General features: G+C 38.4%; 1 protein-coding gene across 4 annotated transcripts in view; it reads left to right on the top strand.

The window, feature by feature from the left end:
- Positions 1-20,192, top strand: part of VTI1A (vesicle transport through interaction with t-SNAREs 1A) — a 266,853-nt gene that overhangs the window by 158,730 nt on the left and 87,931 nt on the right. For 2 of the 4 annotated variants that reach the window (XM_066190922.1, XM_066190923.1), the window contains one exon: positions 1,257-1,318. In XM_066190922.1, the coding sequence (XP_066047019.1) occupies positions 1,257-1,318 (62 nt within the window). Of the gene's footprint in view, positions 1-1,256; positions 1,330-20,192 lie in introns of all 4 variants that reach the window. The other 2 variants (XM_066190924.1, XM_066190925.1) reach the window with 1 other exon arrangement.

Genomic DNA, 20,192 nt, shown 5'->3' with positions numbered 1-20,192 from the left:
CACAGGATGCATTTTGTCTACTGCAACAAAGTTTTTTTCAGTGAGAAGTCAAAGACTCAGGTAATCCTTTCAATCTGATTTGATAATGAAGAGGTAAATATTCAGCATTCATGAGGAGAAGAATGTTTTTATGTATGTACACACAGCTGTGTTTTGGGGCATGTTAGAAATGGTGATCCCTGCTATTTCATAATTGAAATAGTATTAATCATTACATCATATTTTTACAGTAGATTTTGATGTCCCACTAATTCCAAGATGTCTAAAATGTCAAGATGTCTCTCCTCTAGCTGCCACTGGCAAAAGAGGCAATAGGAGAGTAACTTCATTCTTCCTATAAATTTCTAATTTCTAGATTTCCTTTTGTGGGACACTAATAAACACAAAAAGAGAGGGGAAATTTTAATCCCTTTTAAAAAGCAATAGAAATAAACCTGAAGTTCATTTGCTTCATAACTTTTCATCTGCTCATTTCATTTCATTTTTTACCTATTTTGCAATGTTTTTGGGAGCTGTAGAACAAGACAGCTAGAACAAGACATAGGTGTAGCTGTGAACTGTAGGTTTTCCTTTGTCCTAATAAACTACAAAAATGGTCATTTCACTGAGTGAGAGTTCCTTACATGAAAAAACCCCGCCACATATACTCTACAGCTGTTCCTTCTGTACTTGTGTATATCCTACTCACAAAGCATTTGAGCACCCTGGCCAGAGGTGGCTGTTGTAAGGTCAGATCAAGTTTTGTATTTAAGGGGTGGTAGTATAGACATATTTCTTTTACACAGAATTGCTAAAGGGATATATTCTGTATTTCTGTTTCTTTCTTTAAACTAAAGTCTTTGAAAAACAGCGAAAGAAAGCTATGTTTTTCTTTTCATAAAGCATCGGGAACACAGCACATGGCTGTCTCTTCATCCCTTGTTCCTTTCACTAATATACACAAACAATACACATACACGTGGGAATGATGGATTCCAATATATAGAGCTTCTACCTGCAACCCCTGATTTGTAAAGCTTTTGCTCTCTATCCTGACTCACTTTTGTTGCCTCAATGACTTAACTTCCCTGGGTTTCATATTTATGTAAGTGAAAACAAAACAAAACAAAACGTTTTTAAATTCCAGAGCTCTGGTGTCTTTATGCCCTTGTTGTGTGCTAAGCCTGAAGCTGACTCAGGTGACTGTAGTCACCTGTCCTTTGTACAGAATGGGGGGTGTGTGCCTTTTACCTTTAATGGGACTCTTTTCTCCCCAGCTTAGGGAAGCAGATGCAAACCTGGGGAAGAGTTCCAGGATTTTGACGGGAATGTTGCGAAGGTAAGGCCAAGGTAGGGACATTTCTGGTCTTTCTTTTCTTTTACTCTCCCTCTGTGCCTTTATTTTCAATTTTACTTCAACCCCAACATTTTGCTGGTGTACCTTTTTTTTTTTTACCCAGGCTGTTATGTAAAATGTCTTTGGATGATAGAAGGCTTTGTCATCCCTATGGAAAAAGTTTTCTGTAGCCTGAAGGATAGCCCTTGTGTAATGATTTCTCATATTTGTTTCTTTGTATTTGTTTGGGGGGGTTTGGATGTGTGTTCTGAAATGAAGATTTTTTGATGATGATCTCCTGTGTTTCTTATTCTTCAGTGATTTTAGTGTTTTGAGGGGGGGTTTTACGTGTTAAAATGAGAAGGTTGATAAATGTTTTGGGGCAGCATAAATTTATGTGCAGAGAAAAGGTTAATATTATCGATTCTGCCTGAATGAATGGGGCAGACACATTGTCAGCCCTTGTGGTTTTAGCATGTTTGTTCCACTTTTCTTTCACTTCCACTTCCGCTTTCAGTGTTATGAAAATAGACCCTGGGATCAAAATGAGCTGATATGAAAAGGAAAATTGTGCGATGTCCTAAAAACCTGTGTGGGACTGAAGGGAGGGAGTTATCCACTGATTACTACTCCCCTTAAATGTGCATCGGTGCATTCTCAGACAGATTTTTTTGAGTTAGTGGCACCTCTGGATATGTGTTCTTTAGCCAGTGAAACAGCTGCTGAGCTTCTCTGTGATGTCCATATTTCTGTACACACTCAGCTTCCTAAAGAAGAAAAGCATCCCTCTAATAAGTGGTGCTGGGTGCTAAGAAGGCACAGTTTTAAAGGAGTTTAGTGCATCCTCTGAAGAGTTCAGTCTGAAATTTTCCTTGCCACAGGCTTTTATGTTGTGTGTTTGCTTAATGTACTTCTCTTATAAAAGAAAAAAAAAGGAAAAAACAAGGAGAAAATTTTAGCAGAGTTGTTTTGTTGCTTGGCTTAGGAAATGTGAAAACTGGAATTTCGTAAGTTGTTCTTTAGCACAAGCTTTATTTCTCTGTAAGTCTCCTCAGAAAAATACCTTTGTTGGTTCCTTGTATACCAAATTGACAAAGGTTTAAATGACTGATCCTGATGCCTTCATTCCACTGATTTCTTACAATTCCAACTCCAAAATGTAGCATATAAAATTCTCTGATTAAGAGTAATATGTAAATGACACAGGCTAAATTCAAAATCCGTGGAGGAAGGAAGTGGCAATTGAAAGGGATGGTTCAGTGGCTGTAGACAATCAAAATAAACTATGAAAAAATGAAGGAAAAGAAAAGATACCAACCAAACCCAAGTCTCCCCTGGAAGGGCTCTGCGACATGAGCTGTAACGAATATTCTGCATATGTCTCCATTTTGTCAAATCTCATTAAAGGGGTTTCTTGCTTTATGTCAATTGAGCTGTCCAAAAATCATTCATCATTTTAGTGTAAAAAAAATCATGCAGTTATTTAAATAATATCATATTAATGTTAAAGTTCAGCTGTCATTTAATAGTATGGCTTAATCAGACATAGCATTTAGGAAAAATAGTTTTTTCGGGCTTTACTTGGCTTTCAGGTTGGCAGATTCAAATAAGGATTTATGGGTTTCTAAACCAATGTATTCTTTCCATGTTTATGCTTGAGGTACCCCAGCCTTTTTTGTAGCACCCTGTAGTCTGTTATTTTCAATAAAATAAAGTATCTCCTCATATTGTGTTTGAATACATTTGCAAGTAATTTGGAGAAGCTGAAACAAAAACATATGCTGTAACCTTTGACTTTGTTTTGTGTTTGGGAATCACAGTTAGGAGTCCTAGTTTATAAGTGTTCCATAAGCCAAATGAAAAATACGATCTTTCTGAGATATACTTGGGCTCTTCTTTTCAGACAAAAGGATTATGTAGTCGAACACCATGATGCCATGTTTCTGTGTGTCAGAAAGGCACTGGATTTCCTTTTTCTTCAACAAAAATGCTGAGCTGAGTCACCCATCTAGATCAAAGTCAGGTCAGGATTTAAGCTCAGGTCAGGTAAATTTGCCAAAAGCAATGCCAGCATACAAGCAGCTTTCAGTAGACAGTAGACAATTCTCAGGATGTTGTTTAAAACCACATAATTTATAGACCTACAGTGAATTGTTTGTGGCTGTTGGGTGGAAGCATCTAGCACTATCCCAGCTTCAGCATCCTCCCAATTTGTTTAGTGACAAGAATAATCATGAAGTACAGACCCCAAGAAATCAGCATGTATTAGATAAATACAACTGCAAGAAAGACAATTAGCACAGATTGGCCGTTGTGTCCTAATTTCTGCATATTTCAGTGCATACCACACAATGTTTTACATATTACTGGAACCAAGAAAATAAAGCACTGGAGGACCATTCTCCACATCAATATTATACAGAAAAGGTAAAGTTAAATTGAACATTGCTCAATGTAGTGGCTGTTCCCACAATCTATATTTGCTGATACGCTTGAAGTCATATGCCATGCTAACACCCTGTGCTTCAAATTAATAACTAACTCTTCCTAATTTTACTGTCTGGGAAAGGTAAAGCAGCATCTCTTTTGAATCTGGCTGAATATATTAAGAGATCAGGTATTTAGATAGCTAGAGGGCTAAATTACTGCCTTTATATGACCTAAATTCCCTGGCCATGTGTTTGTGCATAAAATGGTCTGGAGATGGGGAATAAAAGCAGAGACAGGTTTTGTAGGTTGCCATAGCTCACTAAGGAAATCAGTGGCATAATAGGGACAGGTCTTCCTATCCTAGTTTGCTACTCTGGGAATAAGGTACCCACCCTTATGTACTGGAATTTGTTGTCTCATATTATTTTGGGTATGTGGATGAGAATATTTTTGTGATAAGTGTTTTTAAAATACTCTCACATACAAATGACCTATACATTCATGATTTTTTTTTTTTTGTAGCAACAAATAAATTAATGCATTCCTCTTATGGCATGGCATTACTAGGATCAGGGGGATTGGCTTCAAACTGAAAGAGAGTATGTTTAAATTAGATATTAGAAAGAAATTCTTTATTGTGATTGTGGTGAAGGACTGGAATGGGTTGTCTCAGGACTCTATCCCTTGACCTGTACCCCAGTGAGAATTGGGGAGTGCACAGTGTGCTAGAAAGAAGTAGAAAATAATGTGTTCTGGAATATCTTCAGGGTTTTGCCCATATCCTAAGCCAATGGCCTATAAAAGCTTATAAGAAAAGAATTTGGAAAGTCTCCAAGCCACACACAGCCCAATGGGAAACAAGCAAACCTAAAAGTAACCAGATAAAAATTTCAGTAGATTTGAATCTTTTTTCAATTAGCAGATAAGTTCTGTCTATCCCCTTCGAATGGCAGGAAGATATTTTACAAGAATAGCTGCTGTACTCCAGAACAACTTTTTATCCTGTCTGATTCACCAGGAATTTTTTGTGTCAAAAGTACTCTTTTAATCTTCAGATTTCAGTGTTCTGTACTGTTATCCACGATGTTTTGAGAAGCTTATGAAAACATCTGCATTTATAAAAGAGACTTTTAAAATTTGTTTCCCAACAGGACCTCTGCCTGATAGAAATGAGGCAGTAAGGGTTCAGTTCAGCTCTCAGGTAATAAGTTCTGTGACTTGCCAACAGCTGCATGACCAATATGGCTGCAGTCAGAAATGGAATGTGAGTTCTGGTGAAGTTTCTTCGCTCTTTCCAGGAAAGTTCTGGGAGTCCTGCTTCTTGCGTCACTGCTGGTCAAAGTTTGTTCTACTTTTGAGCTCCAGGATATTTCAGACCTTGCAGTTATTTTTCAACATTTCACAGAATTGTAGGACAATTGAGGTTGGAAGGGGCTTCTAGAGGTCATCTGGTCCAACCTCCTGTTCAAAGCAAGTCTCGTTAGAGTAGGTTGCTCAGACTCTTCTCCAGTCACATTTCAAACACATCCAAGGCTGGAGATATCAATGCCCCTGAGCCATCTGTTCCAGTAATAGCTGAAATAAGCAAATTCTCCAGGTATCTCAGTGAGATTTCCCAGCATCCAACTTGGGTCCATTGCCTCTGGTCCCAAGCAGAAGTGATTTCAAACGTGACTTTTAGAATTGGCCTTCAGTGTTTGGGGCTGGATTGCAGTTTTTTTCTAATAGTTATCATGCAGCTTCAGCAGTGGTGACACTGTGGTCACTGGGCTGAGGGTATTGGGCAATTCTTCAAGCAGGGCATGGGGTGCTCTGCCTCCACCCACTGACCTGGGCTGTGGCCATTCAAGTGTATGCACAGGACTTCTTTATTGCTTTCTCTTGCTCACAGAGATGTGCAAGTTAAGGATGTCTGTTCTGCCTCCTTGCTTGGCTACAAAGCCCACGTTTCCATATGTTAAGAGCAGCAGCAGGGACAGTCATGTCCCTGTGGACACAAACCCAAACAAAGAGTGAGTGTTAGCATTGCCTTTTTCCCTATTTCCCTACCAGTCTCTGTTTCCATCCCCAAAAGTCCATGACAAAAACCTGATTTTCTTCTGAGCTAAAGCTTGTTTCAGTCATACTTGGCCATGACGGTTGAGTCTCTGCAGTTTTCTGAAGGCAGGTCTTTGTATCACCGATCCAGAGTAGGATTTAACAAACAGCTACATTTGCCTTGTTTTCGTGCTAATAGAGGAGTTCCTCTTTCCAGGATATTTGGTCTCAAGCCAAAAGAAGTTTGAGTAGGAATTGTTTCAACAACTTCTTTTGTACATATATTTCCATTTTTGCTTCAAGATGTATTTCTACACTGAAAAATGATTGAAACAGTAAATCCTCAAGCAAAATGTCTGCTCCATGTTGAATATGTACAGCTGCAGCTGTTTACTTCAGTAATTTAGACCTTGATTTGAGAGCATATTTAAGCATATGGTTAACTTAAACCACTGGAGGAATTCCTTAACTTGAGGGAGACTGAGTAAGGGGGGGGGGAGTAAGTGGCAGAATGATTCTCGGTCATCTCTTGGGGCAACACAGCTTTTATTGTGCTCCTTGCAAACCATGTCCTTAATATTTCTGTTGTTAACTGGAAGCCGTAAAATATGCATAGGGTATTTTAGTGCTTGTTACTATCAATATAATAACTTCTTTTATCATTTTCCTGACTTTCAAGCATTTAATATAGTTACTTGATTCTTACGTTATTGTACATTTATGTTTTGTTATGCAGCTAACCTTTATCAATTACGAAGTGTTGAATCTTTTCAGAAGGAAACTGATAAGCTCTGTGGTGCTGTTAATCATAATCTAGTCCTTAGATGAGGAACACACTGCTTGTTATTCCAGATTAAACCTTGGCATTAATTAGTACCTAGTTGTTCCTTGCTTTGTCTCTGACTTTAAAAAGAAACCTTGTTTCTTTGTTGAAGTGATGGACAAAACATCTGGATAACATAAATGTGTCGTCAGGAAAATTCCCAAGGGTGAGCATTCTTCATCATTAGGAGTCCAACCAAAAAACAGGAAATGTACCTCTGGGTCTGAACAGCAAATACTTTAAAATAGTATGGGACAATGTGGGTTCCCTGTTCTTAGTTTAGGTACAATGTATTCTGATGCATGTAAGAAGCATTTCTTATTTTTAATAATCAATGGAAAACCATTTTCTAAACCTTCCTCGTCTTTTTTAGACAGTCTTATGTGTGTGCTGTTTCCACAATACATTTGAAAAATCTTGCCCTACTTTCATTCAGTGTTAGAAATACTGTTCAGCTCGTGCACCATGGAGGGTGCAGAAGTCTTTTGAGCTGCTATTTAACCACCAGCCATCAGTGTACATGGAGAGTTCCAGGCCACAGGTATTGAATGCCTTACAGGAAGGGACCAATTTCAACATTGCAGGCATGTAGCTGGGATTAGTTTAATGCCACCGTAGCCTTTGCAAACCTTCATCTCTAACAAGTTAAGTGATACAGAGTTAAGTTTTCTTCAAACCTGGAAGAAAAAAGGAACATCACGATTGATCTTTACATCTAGTAACTTAAATGCATAGGATAAAATAAGCCAGTGTTTTAATCTCTTGTACCCTGGCAGCTTTAGAAGGGGATGTCCCTCATTCGGTGAGGTAAGAGCATTTATATGGTAGCATCGTTTTATTTTTCAGATGGTTGGAAAGGTTTATCTACATGTCAGACTGATTACACTATCTCCATTATGAGCAGGGTTCTCAGCATTCTTCAGAACACATTTCTAATTCTCTTTTTCCATTCCTTTTTAAGTGTACAATGGTCTTTGTTCTGTCCTCTCCATTCCCTCTTTTCTGTCATCTGGAATTGCTATCTCATTTGCTCCCCTTCTGTCTACTCCTGTCCAGCTGAACAGCTGGAAAGAACATTAACACACAGTTGTGTTTCTGCAGGAAAGCAGGATCCCAATGGATAATTATCCTAGCTAGTCCTAGACTGCATATACCAACAATGTAAAGCATCATGATAGGTTAAGTATCATGTAACCCTTTGTGGTTGCTTTCTGTACTGGGTTATGTTGCCTACCATTAAGCAGCTAGAGTCTAGAAAGGTTCACAGTGTCATGAGTGGAACAAAAGGCATTTCACAGTCAGCATTGTCATGTCTGAACCACAGCAGATATCCCATGACATGCTTCCATGAGAAGCCATGTCTTATATCAGCATAAGCAGTGCAGGGCTTTCCTGCAGTAGTTACAAGGAGATTCCAGTAGGATGAGTTCTCTCTGATGTGATATTCAGGAATAGTGAAATAGTGAATATGTTTTGAATATCGTACGATTGTTTATGTGAAGGAGGGAAATTGTTTAGCAAAAGCTGGCATTGGTAATTGCTGAAATAACTGGAGACAACTTTTCAGAAATCAATTAAGTCAAACTCTTTAAGGCCAGTAGTTGATTAGGGATCACATTCTTGACACCACCCACACTATAACTGTGAAAAAACAATATAGGTTGAATTTTACACATTCCATTTACTGCAGAGTGTTTAAGCCATAAATTCCTGAATGTAACGTTTTCTGAATACAAGATATGTATGATATCTTGCTTCTGGGTCACTTCATTTTAATCCATATATTTTCCAAAGGAAGTAGAACCAGCTTGGAAGTGATTTCAGAAATTCATCCCTTTTGTTAAGGCAGGATTGACTGAACCTGTTTTAATCCTGACAGATACGTGTTTGGCTTGTTCTCTACTGATCAACATTCCCCATCGCCTCAATCAGACATTTCCAAAATTTCCCTAATGTTTAGCCCAAATTCTTTTTCCTGGGTAGACAAAGAAGTTTAATGTGCTGGTGCATGTGAGGAGATTTCTGGTGACTTGTGCTGTGGAATGAAATTTCTGCTCAACTTTTCAAGAATTAGAGAACATAAATAAGAGTGTACAGAATTAAATAACAGTTTCTAGTTTTCATCAAGCCTTTTGATGGGATACAGGAATGTAAAAATAGAGCAGTTGGATGTTGTTCAAATAGGCAAATCCTGAAAGCTCAGCCCCTCCAAACAATTCACATGTAGGTGTCATGGAGCTTTGCAAACAGAGACACCAAAATTAAATCATTCTCATCAAGTTGCATATCTGGACTAAAACTAGACTGTATGCTACGCGGACTGAAAGCAACATTTGCAGGTCAAAATTACAAAATACCAAGAGTTAACTTTTTTGGTGGCACTTCTAAACACTTAATGAAAAAGACAGTAATTGTGTCAAAAAAATGTGATTTTAGCTCATTTTTCCCACCCTTGTCCATAGACACACCAGTATTTTGGACAGAGGTAGTGTTTGAAAACAAATGGAGGAATGCAAATCGATTTGCCTCATCTTCTGTCAGGTAAAAAAAACCTGCTTTGTGCATTCTGAGTATGATTTCCAGTGGCACTTGGCACTTCTCTTGCCACACTTGATTGAAATTGTTGGCTTTTAATAAAAGCAAAGTTAATTTGGCTTTCCAGCGTGTGGTGGCTTTCCAGCAGCCATATGTGATTCTGATTGCACACTAAGAACTTTATCTTTAAGAAAACAATGAAGTCATCACACTGATTTAAAACTGCTGTGACATCAGAATCTTGTCCTTATTATCTAGTCTTTTAGACTAGATCATTTTCAGTCTACTTCATAGTAGCAGGTCAGACTTCTGGCTGTGCTTAAGAGGCATAAGAGATTAAGTGACCAACAAAAGGGAAAAGGAAAACTCAGCTGAGTACAATTTTTGTTCAAGCCAGTTAGTGATGTTCTACCACAAAACCCAGGACCTGAACCTGCAAGTCATAGATGAGTTTGCTCATCTGTAGCCCTAATGTTGAACAAGGAACTCCTTTAGTTTGAGCAAAGCTTGGTTGGGGTGGGTGGTGTTTTGTAGTTGCTGCTGCTGTTATTACTGTAGTTTTGCAAAAAAAGCCATAAATTACGACTGTGGGGGATCACTCGGAGTTTGTTGTAGATAAATTAGTGCTGCTGTGGGACAATACCAAAACTGAGGAAGAATTTATATCCCTGGTAGCGTGTAATATGTTGTACTGGACCTTTAAAACTCTGCAGAATAAATGTTCACACAACACTAACCTGCTGAGCAGCTCTCTGAAGAATAAAAAAGTCATGAATGAGAAAGCGTGGCCATACAGTGAGAGATTGTTTAGTCTACTTGGTGATAGAAAGGATGAAAATTTCCTAATTCTGACTGGCTCTTTAACTAATATGGAAGATCCAACCCAACCCATTCTATACTTCTCTGACCTAAATCTAATGATGAAGGCAAAAAAAAAAAAAAAAAGAGTCAATGTGGAAATGGAGAAAAATGAGAAAGACAGAGGAAAACCATTTTCCCATAAATACTGGTATTTATGTTCTCTGCAACATTTCTGTTGCTCTCAGTTTGTGCAGGATCTCACTGTGCAGCATTTATTACCTCAGTGCTCTTGTTTAGCTTGGAATTTGCTATATTAATCAAAGTGTTACCAGGGTTTTTTTGTGAGAGCAAAATCTTCATATTTTCTTTTACTTACTTAGTAGATCTACTGATAGTTTAAGGTTGCAATGCTAATTTTTCTTCTTGAAAAAACAATAGCATCGTAAAATTATTTTTGCACCAACTCCCCACCTTCCTCCTGATAAAAATGCTTCTGCAAGTGAAAAAAAAAAAAAAAAACACTGTTGTTTCTCTGACATGCTCATCATGGCCACAAATAATGTGTTTAAATAGGGAATTGTTTGGGAAACATGATTCTAAGTGTGTCCAATCTTGCCTGGATGTTGGGAAGCATATGGTCTACTTTATCCATGCCAAGAAACTTCCTTGCTACTTTCTGTCACTGCTGTGTGTTTCAAATGCAGTTTTCAGCATGAATAGCACACACGTGTTGATTGTGAAGGTAGCATTCTTTCAGTACAGCCTTAAGCTAATTACTCTTAGTGGCAGTGGGGCTTTGTAGCTCATTTGTGAACAGCTATTTATGCTACTACACCAGTACAAAGCAATGTTTCACATTACCAGTTTACCAGACTATTACACCATTGTGTTTTAATCCACTGTAGGTGGATGGAGAATATGAGCCATCTGTTTTATTTAATGATATAATCAGTAAACAATATATGCACTTTACACATTTGGTCATTAAAGATGCCCATATTGTTGGACCCTGTATTTACATTGTAAATTGGTGTATTCACACATCGGCTTGTTCTGGTGTCAAAGGCTTGCTGTGTTCATAAGCTGGTACAAAGCAAGCTCAGTAACTGCTCAAACCCAGTGCAGGTGGTCGAGCTAGTTGCCACACAGATCAAAAGTCAAACAACTGTGAATCTTCCTTTGAAAAGGCATTTAGAGAGACAAGGCTGGTCTTATCTTCACAAACAAGAAAGAGTTATAGATATACATCATGAAGTTATGAGAACAAAAGGGGGTTTTATAATCACTCTGCGTCAGAAAACCCAGTACTGCAGACTTTTGTGAAGACATCTTTGAAATATAAAGAACATCTTATTTTCCTGGACAAAATTTAAAGGACTGAGTCTGAATTATTAAATATGAGACAGTTCAGTCGTTTCAAAACTTTAGAGACAAGAAGTTGCTTTCTCTTACAGTTGATTTAATTTAATTTTATTTTATTTTCAGCAATGCTTAAGCAGAATGAAACAGACAGTAATCATAAAGCCCAGTCTTATTCGTGGGATAGAGGTGGATGGGCGTATTTGTGCTAGAAACAAAGGAAATGCATCGATATTTCAGTTTCCCCGAAGTATCCCTCATGAGCGCCAAGCAATAACCAACAAAACACATTAAAAACCAATTTACAAGTAAAAACTTGTTTGCTTTTTGCGCATTTGTAAGGCAGCAAAAGATCACACAGTCCCATATTAAAACTGTAATGCTCATTTTAATGTTTTACTTAACAACTTGTGCTTAAGGTGCCCAGAATTTGAAATCGTTATTGGAGGACTCAGTCTCGCTTCTCATTGTGTTTTATGAGGAAATAGAATTGGATTTATCACCACATGAAGACCTGCCTGGCATTGATGGTAGGCAGGGAGGGGAAAGGACTTGTGGAATTCGTATGGCTGAGAGTGAGTTGGCGGATCCACACGGCTGGAGGAGTCTTGAGCTTCACACCACAGCTTGGTTTCTGTTCATTTTGATTTCTGTCCTACATAATGCAGATGTAATCAGAGCCACTAGGGGTATACCCACTAACAAAGTGTGTGTCCTGAAATGTGTTCATTTTCTATTTACTCCTAGAGACATGAGGAAATAGCTTTCAGAGTCTTTAAATCTATTTCATAGGCAAGCTAATTATATTATTGGGGGTTTTCTTAATCTTGAGGTATGAATAAAGAAGACTTTTTTACTAGGACTTTTTTATATTGGCATGAATTTTAGAGATAAAGTATTTTCAAGTGCATGAGCAAAGAGAAGAAAACATCTCATTTTATGAGATGTATGTATGTATTTCAAAATATACGATATTTTCATAGCTAAAATATTCAAAATAATACAAAAGACTCAGCTATAAATCTTCCTTTTATAGTCTTTTCATAGGTATTTCATGTAAATTAAATATTAAGCATTGGCATGTTTCCATACACTTTGTGATGTATTGCCTTTTGATTTTGAGATATTGTGTAACTAACTTATTTCTAATCTTATAAAGGGCTTGAGGTTTTTTTGGTTTTTTGCCATCCCAATCCAGTAAAAGCAATCAGAAACTTGGCTACTGCTATTTGATTCTTAGCTTTGTCCTGGGTATATCTTGGGTAACTGTGAACACATCTGTTTCTATGCATCTCTAAAATGAGGATAATGTTCCATATCACAGCAAAGCATTCCAAGAGCAAATGCTCTTAATTAATCTGTGCATGGTCCTCACATGACCTGATGAGAGTTTGTGAATGATAGACTGACTGGTAGCAGTGCCCATCCTGATTTGGAGTCATGGCTTAAATCCATGGAGTCATGGATTTAAAAGGGGTGAAAGAGAAGCATGGGAAGAATTTAGACTAGAGGGGTGTGGAGTATCTGATTTCCCATAGTAGTCCATTAGCAAGTACATTCCTCATCTCCTCAGCTATTGAACATAGCTAGGAGAAAGAGGAGGTATCAATTCTTGTTGTCCTCTTCAGATATAAATTTGAGGGCTACAGGTGACAAGCTCATCTTATGTTGGGTGGCATTTTTGGTTTGTTGCAGACAGAAAAGAGTGTTTGAGTTGGTTCAGCAAATAGAATTAACACATACCTGGAGACATATTGATGAACTATGGAGAGAGACAGAGAGAGAGAGAGAAGAGCAGCAATGGTAAATTTGATGTGCTAGCCCAGACAACTTCTTCCGTCTCAATCTCTCCTTACTGCTTCTGTTAGAAATGATGTTCCTATAGTTTGCTGTGGACTGTGATGTAATATTTTTGGCTGCTGTCAACCTGCAATCAATCAGGACTTTACAAATATCTGTTAAGTACTTTAGGGTTCCTCAAAGCAGAAGCAGATCCTAACAAATGCAGTGTTTTATGACTTACTATCACAGCACTGCTGTTTATTTGTCAAAGGAGGTGTGGAGGAGAGACGTGTAGGCTCAGGGATGAAGGTAGACAGTCACTTCTTCTGGCCGAAATTACCTTTGTCACTATCACGTCTCACCTGTGGAAAAAAAAAAAAAGAAATGTAGTTTGTTACAGAACATGGATGGGTAAAGCCATGGAGGTACTCTGGGAATAGATAAAAATTCTATCTGGAATTATCTGTAGTAACTCGATGACCAAAAACATACTAGTGAGCCTTTGAAATGCCAGGATTTTGCTGCACGACTCCTGATTAAAAAGAAAATAAGAACAGGGATTTCAATTGCATTTTGTTGAAATATCTACTGAAATGATGGTAGTCTTAGCTGTAAAGTTAGGAGAAATGTTAGTTTGTGTAGCAGGCACATGTTGAAAGCTGGGGTGGAATGAGGTCTGAATGCAGTATCTGGTAATGATGCCGTAGATAACACTCTTCATAGTTTTCATGAAGAATGTTCTTTATAGAACATCTCTTATGCTAGTGCATTTGGTTGGTCTTATTTTCATGGCCATCTTTGAATAGTTGAATAATTAGTAAAGCTCTAGCAGCAAGGAGTGAGAGAATCAAGCTCCCACATGCCGGTTCCATCAGATCCTTCCTATTTGAGGAATCTAAGTGATCAAATGAGATGACCATTTATAATTCTTCATGCCAGGATTGCTCACAAAGAGTTTTTTTCTTAGTAAATTCCCAGAGTCCTCTTTGGCGTAAGATGGAGTATTTGGAATTATATTATATTCAAATTTGATGTTATGCATGTTAACACGTGTAGTATTGTTTTGGAAGAAACAGTGCTCAAGATCCTTAGCAGTCAGCTAAGGAAATAGGGATCTTATCTCAGAGATGCTCACTGTAAATGGACAACACAGGTGGAGCAGGGAATGTTGAATGAACCCAGGCACTTTCTTCAGGCATCAAATTTTGTATGCTTACAATTCTGTTCTTTGAAATCAGTTGAAAACTCTGTGCCTAAGTGCATGTTCTCTGAATCTGGGAGGAGGAGCAGGTGCTCAAGATACCAGAGAAAAGCTGTTTTACAAATGCAGAGACTAGCTTACAGTACAGTTTCTGTTTTGTGCTCTTGCTCCACTGACCCAATTAAATTCAGGTTTAATAGGAAAATATTGTGACTGAGCTGGGTAACAGAAATTGGTTGGGAGGGCTCTTAAACTTGGTCCTAAACTATTGAGTTCTGAGACTGACTTCAGTTTGAGACCCACTGTACCCTGCTTTCTTTGATCCAAACCCTGAGAATGTGTATCATCATTTAAAGGAATGAACTGCTTTGTGAGGAGGAAGCCAAGAAGTGGCCCCAGAGAATGCCTTCCCACATGGAAAGCCACCACCCCCTGATTTGATGGCTTCCATGCTAATGCATCTTTCAAGGGGGCCTCTTTGTCCCACATTGTTACTTACTTGGCTCTTCTTTTCTTTCAGTCTTAATTGTCATTAGCATGGGGTTTGGGGGTTTTTTTTCTCATAAAGTCATCTGGGGAATACTAGTTTATTGCATATTGTTGTGTTTGTCTAAAGACAATTGCACAAGCTTGAAACTTAATCCTTATAATCTTTCCTACTGGGGAGAGCTTGAGATAAATACTGTTGTATGCTTGGTGGGAGTAGGTCTCGACTTTTGATCATCCATGTCTAAATGTTGAGTAATACTTAAGGGAAAATGTTCTCAAAACATTCCTTAGATGATTATTAGATTATATTTTATGTTTGATAAAAACTGGAAAATTGTATAAATATTTGCTTAACATCCCACCCCTTAAGCAATCTATTTCTTTTCTGGCCTTCAACCCTCTTGCTCAGTGAAATGAGATCAGTCACTTTCTGTTTATAATCAGTTTCACTTTGCAGTTTTCGTGTGTGTGTGTGTGTGTGTGTGTAGTGCAATTCCTCACTGTAGAAGCATATTTAAATAATAAGTGGAGAATAAAGAGGAAGGAAGGGAAAAATTATTTTTAAAATATTTTCTAGGGCTTTCCCATATTTTAAAAGTAAACAAGTGCTATAATTGTGCTGCACGCATCTGGTGTGCTAATAACTAGTGTTACGAGAAATTTTGAAAATTATTTAGTCCTGCTTTTCTATAAGTTGTTTGTCACATAGTAAGTTTATACATACTGTGTTCCAGTGGCTACTGTTAAAATCAGCCTTTGGCAAAAGCAAGCACGTGATGTCTTGTTCTTACAAGAGGAGATCGCTTTTGCATCTTCAGTGCTACATGGTGGTTCAAGTTTTCTGGAAAGAGCCAACTTTTTCACGTAGACAGTAGTCAATACTCACATGGGTCAACTGTTTGGCTGTTCTCTCTCATCTGAATTTTTCATTTTGGATCAATACAAAGAATCGGTCTCAATGTCACAGACATCAAAAGGAATTCTAGGTCATGTTTAGAGCTTGACTAGATGGGAAGAGGGGTTTGGGGTAACATTGTATTAGGGGAAAAAACATCAGGGTCAGTAATTAATTTAAAAGATTTCAGACACATCTCTGCATCAACCAGGATTGAAGCATTTCTGTTTTAAGTGCAAAATGGCTGATTTAGATGCAAGAAGGCCTGGAGTTTCTCTTGAGTCTTCTTTCTCTTCCACCATGTTTTTGCAATTAAATACTGGATGAAAATTATTTTTCCTTTCCTTTTGTTTTTTGTTTTGTTTTAAATGTGTTACTTTTTCCTTAATGTGTAGCAGCTGATTTTTCCTCTGCTGGCTCACTGGGGCACAGAGACAAACTTCCTTTCAAGGAACAGAGTTCCAACATTGTTGTTGATTATTTTGTTGGGAAACCATTTCTGTGGTAAGGCAGGCTCTCCAGCTCCTTGATGGAGAGGAAAAAAAAACATGACATGCAAGTGTTTTAGTGAAATGTACATCCCTTTTCTCTGTGATATGGATGGACTCACAAAGAAAGTAGACGTGGAGGCATGTGTGTCCTCAGCATGTTCACAAAGACCTGAATTTCAAGAGCAGAGCCATGACAGACACTCCTTTGGGAACACAAGTGGCCTAATTCAGAGTGTGACCCATTCCTGGTACTTTCCACGAAGTTGCAGTTGAGATCTGCTGCTCCTGGTAGGAGAAAGAGCAAGTTTGCTTTCCAAGATCTCTTTGTCCTTCTTTTTTCTGGCTTACCCTATCTTATTTACCCAAAGTTTGAGTTGCGTTTCTTGTAGGAAGGAGTCTTGGGCTCCCTCTCCATCCCCTCCTGTGGTTTTCACAGCCTGTCATTCAGAGATGGTTTTCACATCTTTTGACAAACATACTCACTTAGAATCACAATGTGGTTGCTCCAAAAAAAAGGCGTCATTTCTTTTTTTCGTTCCTCTTTATGAACTGGGGACATAATGTGTAAACCCTTGGTGTAAGCTCACAATAGCACTTTGTCCTCTTTCACATCATTTGCCAAATAACTACTGTTGTGGCAACGGCTGTAACCAAGCATGGTGTCAGCTCTTTTTGCCATAACATGACTGGATGTCAATAATTTTAATATAATGTGAAACACACTCCCAGGCTGTGCAATGAGGCATCTGATTATTAAATTCCTTGAAATGTCATCTGGGTTGGCTTTTATTTTTTTCATTTTTGTTTTTTTGGGTTTGGTTTTTTTGCATCAATTCTGGTCTCAGAACTGGACAGTGTTGTGATTAAAAGAAAAAGGACTGAAAACTCTCTCATTATAGTAAACATTTCCAAGAAAACTCTAACCCTGAAGCAGACAGCTCTGCTCTGCTTACAGAGACAGCTACAGCAAAGGCTCTGTGAAGGCTGTAAGGGGTGGAGGTTATAATTGTGTCTCCCAGTTGTTTGCTGCTCTTTACTGCAGCACTTTCTCCAGTGACAGTAAATGCTATTTATTTTTAGTCTTCTTTTTCTGAACTACTTATAAAAAGTGAAAGGTAGGAACTTGGTGTAGCATTTGTTTTTAATACATTGCTTGCATTGTGCTCCAAAGAACAATATTCAGTGTTCTTATTAATAATTGAGTTATTAGCATTTAATTGTGGAAAGCAATTAAAAAGCTCAACGTCACTAGTTCTTGGGCTGAGTCCATTAATACAGCAAGCGAGTAAGAAATATATTGAAGAAGTTGAACAAGGTCATGAATGTTCTGTGTGCAAAGAGCACCTAATGCTTTTTTTTCAAGCCTCTAAGAAGTAGTTTAAAAAAAAAACAAACCAAACAAAACCTTGTGAGATGAATAGATAAAAGGCTTTCTTGGTTTAGTTATGTCAGTTTGGCTTTTTCCTGTAATTGCTGGGGTTGTTTTGTTCCTAAAGAGGAACGGATGCCAAGCTGAAGTGGTAATTTCTGAGCAGCATTTCAAGATATTGTGAAAGTTCTCAACTTTTCTGTAATAAGAAAAATAGCGTTTCTCTAATGATATCTGTTTATTGCATATTGTTCTTCTGTGTGCAGTTCAGTGCAGCTGGCAGCAAGTACTTGAGAGAAGCCCAGGGCTGAGGAGATGGTGCAGGGGAACCTGAGTAGCCCCGAGCACCTTGGCCTGCGCACGCTGACTCCTCGGGGTGCTGTCAAGCCGCCCTCACCTTTACGTCACCGTGGATGAAATCGAAAGAGATCATTTGCGTTTGATCCCAGGTGTCTTTACTTTTGAATCCAAACAGGAAAAAGCTCCTGGCAGCACGAAGCTGGGTTGGAGGTGTTGATACTCTAAACATGTCCGGATGTCACTCTCCTTGCGTCAGATGGGCTGGCTGTGGGGCTTACTTTCCTTTGGTAATCCTGGGAGTTACTTGCACAATGGAAGGTTCAGGTTTTTCTGACCTCTAAAGAGTTATAGCAGAGCTCAGTACTTGTAAAGTATCATTGCGTGCTCAGAAGTAAGGAAATCTTTTACTGTGGAGGATCTCAAACCAAAACCCTGAGTGTGGATGTTTCAACACCTTGGAATCTGTATCAGCATCTGGGTTCTGCAGGTTACATGTGCCAGTAGGGCATTAAACCAGTATGTGACATGGAAATTGCCCTAAAACTTAAGACTATTCCAGGGGCAGTTACAGCTACTTTCTACAAACTCTGCTAGACAGCTTCCAAGGGAAGATTTTATTTAATTTAATATCAAGCCGTATCAACTGTACATCTTCAAGTCTCTACTCAACTATTTGAACATGGGCAGAACAGAAGCAGCACAAGCAGAAACAATGTGGTGTTTCCCAAATTGACTTCTCTGACCCTTAACTTGGGAAAAATACCAACCTGAAGAAGGAGAAGCAAGTTCCGTCTCTAAAAACACACTGGTTTTGCCTTCTCTAGTGATGCTACAGTCATGGCATTATAAAAGGGTACAGTTGTTTTCAGTCCAAGAGCAAGTTGACTCTTCATGCGTAGCTGACACTTCCATTTAGGCTGACAAGGGTAAATTTTAGGACAAACCACAGGAAATGGCTTGGAGAGGTGAAGAATATTAAGAAAATATTATACTGCTGCCTTAGAAGTAAAATGAAACACTTTAAGCTCTATTTTCCCATACAATGTTTAAAGCCATTGTTTTGATAATTTTTTTGCAAAAAAATATTGCAACTATTGAAAACAAATGTGCTTCAAAATGTATAGTTCTTTTTATAATTTCAGACCAAGACGAGTCACAGGAAAATCCTCTCCTCGTTGAGGGTAGACTGAGATTTTCTGAAAAAGCATTTCTTTTCTCCTTCTTCCATCCTCCCACCCCCTGGTTTTGTACTAATTATGCCCCCTTTAAAGTATTGCTTTCTGTGTGAGCTTTAGGAGTGACGATTGTTTGACTTTTTGCTTGTGGAAGAATCTGCTTTAGCAGATGCAGCAATAGGAACAGAAATAGCACTTTCAAAGCTGAGGGACTGTATTCACTTTGGTATGTAGAGAATGGCAACAAGCAGTCATTAGGATTGAGAATTCTGTTCTTTCTCTGTCTCTCTGCCCCTCTTGCAAGATGAGCAAGGGCTGACCTGAACTTTTGTTTGTTTGTTCTGCTGTGGGGTTAAAGATTCATGCTCTCCACCCCTCCACCAGCCCCCCCATGTTTATTCTGCTTTTGTAAGGGAAGAAGGAATTCAACTTCTGTGAAGGCAAAAGAAAGATCCTTTCCTTCTATAAGAAACGGATGAATAAGGCCTAAGATTGTTTTTTCCCAGCTTTTTACCTGTAAAGAAATAAAGTATTTTTAGGGTAAAGGATGAATGTAGAAAGCAGTGACTGAACAAATAACTGCTTTAAGGCCAGTGCTAGAAACACTTGCCAGTATAGTAATGTCAGTTGGAGGTGTGATTTTTGGCTGTATGTGTGTATTGGCAAAAGCCCTAGTATAGACATGGTTGTACCAGGAAAAAAAAAAAAACTTTGGCCAGTATATTCTATTTTGCTTGGGGAGGGTATAACCTCTAACAATAAAAGCTTTTTTTTCCAGCTGGTAAGTTGCAACTCCAGTAGAAACTCATGCCAGAATAGTTATACTGTTGTAGTGGCAAATCTTTTTCATAGACTGCCCTTCTGAGTCTGCTGTCCTAACATTAGCAACTGTGCTCCTGTTATTGCTAATTTTAACAGCAGCAACATCTGAAGGTGATTTGAGTGCCTTAGACTTTGTGGCATTGTAATGATCTTGAATTTACAGATCTGCATTTCATTTAATCCCCATGCCTAGGAGAATTGCAAACAGAGTTGCACTGGACTCCAGCTTTTGCATAGAAGACTTTTCTTTACAGTTCTCAAGCATTACTCAAGTAAAAAGGCCCATGTGCTTTGCAGAGGTCTGAAAGCAACCATTTATAGTGAAGCATTCTCCTAGGTGTAACACAGTGTTTCAAACTAGGTTTTGC

This window comes from Chamaea fasciata, unplaced genomic scaffold, assembly GCF_029207755.1.
Source record: "Chamaea fasciata isolate MVZ Bird 193981 ecotype frontalis unplaced genomic scaffold, bChaFas1.0.hap1 SCAF_9, whole genome shotgun sequence".
NCBI classification, from domain to species: Eukaryota; Metazoa; Chordata; class Aves; order Passeriformes; family Sylviidae; genus Chamaea; species Chamaea fasciata.
This window is presented reverse-complemented; position numbering and strand designations above follow the sequence as displayed.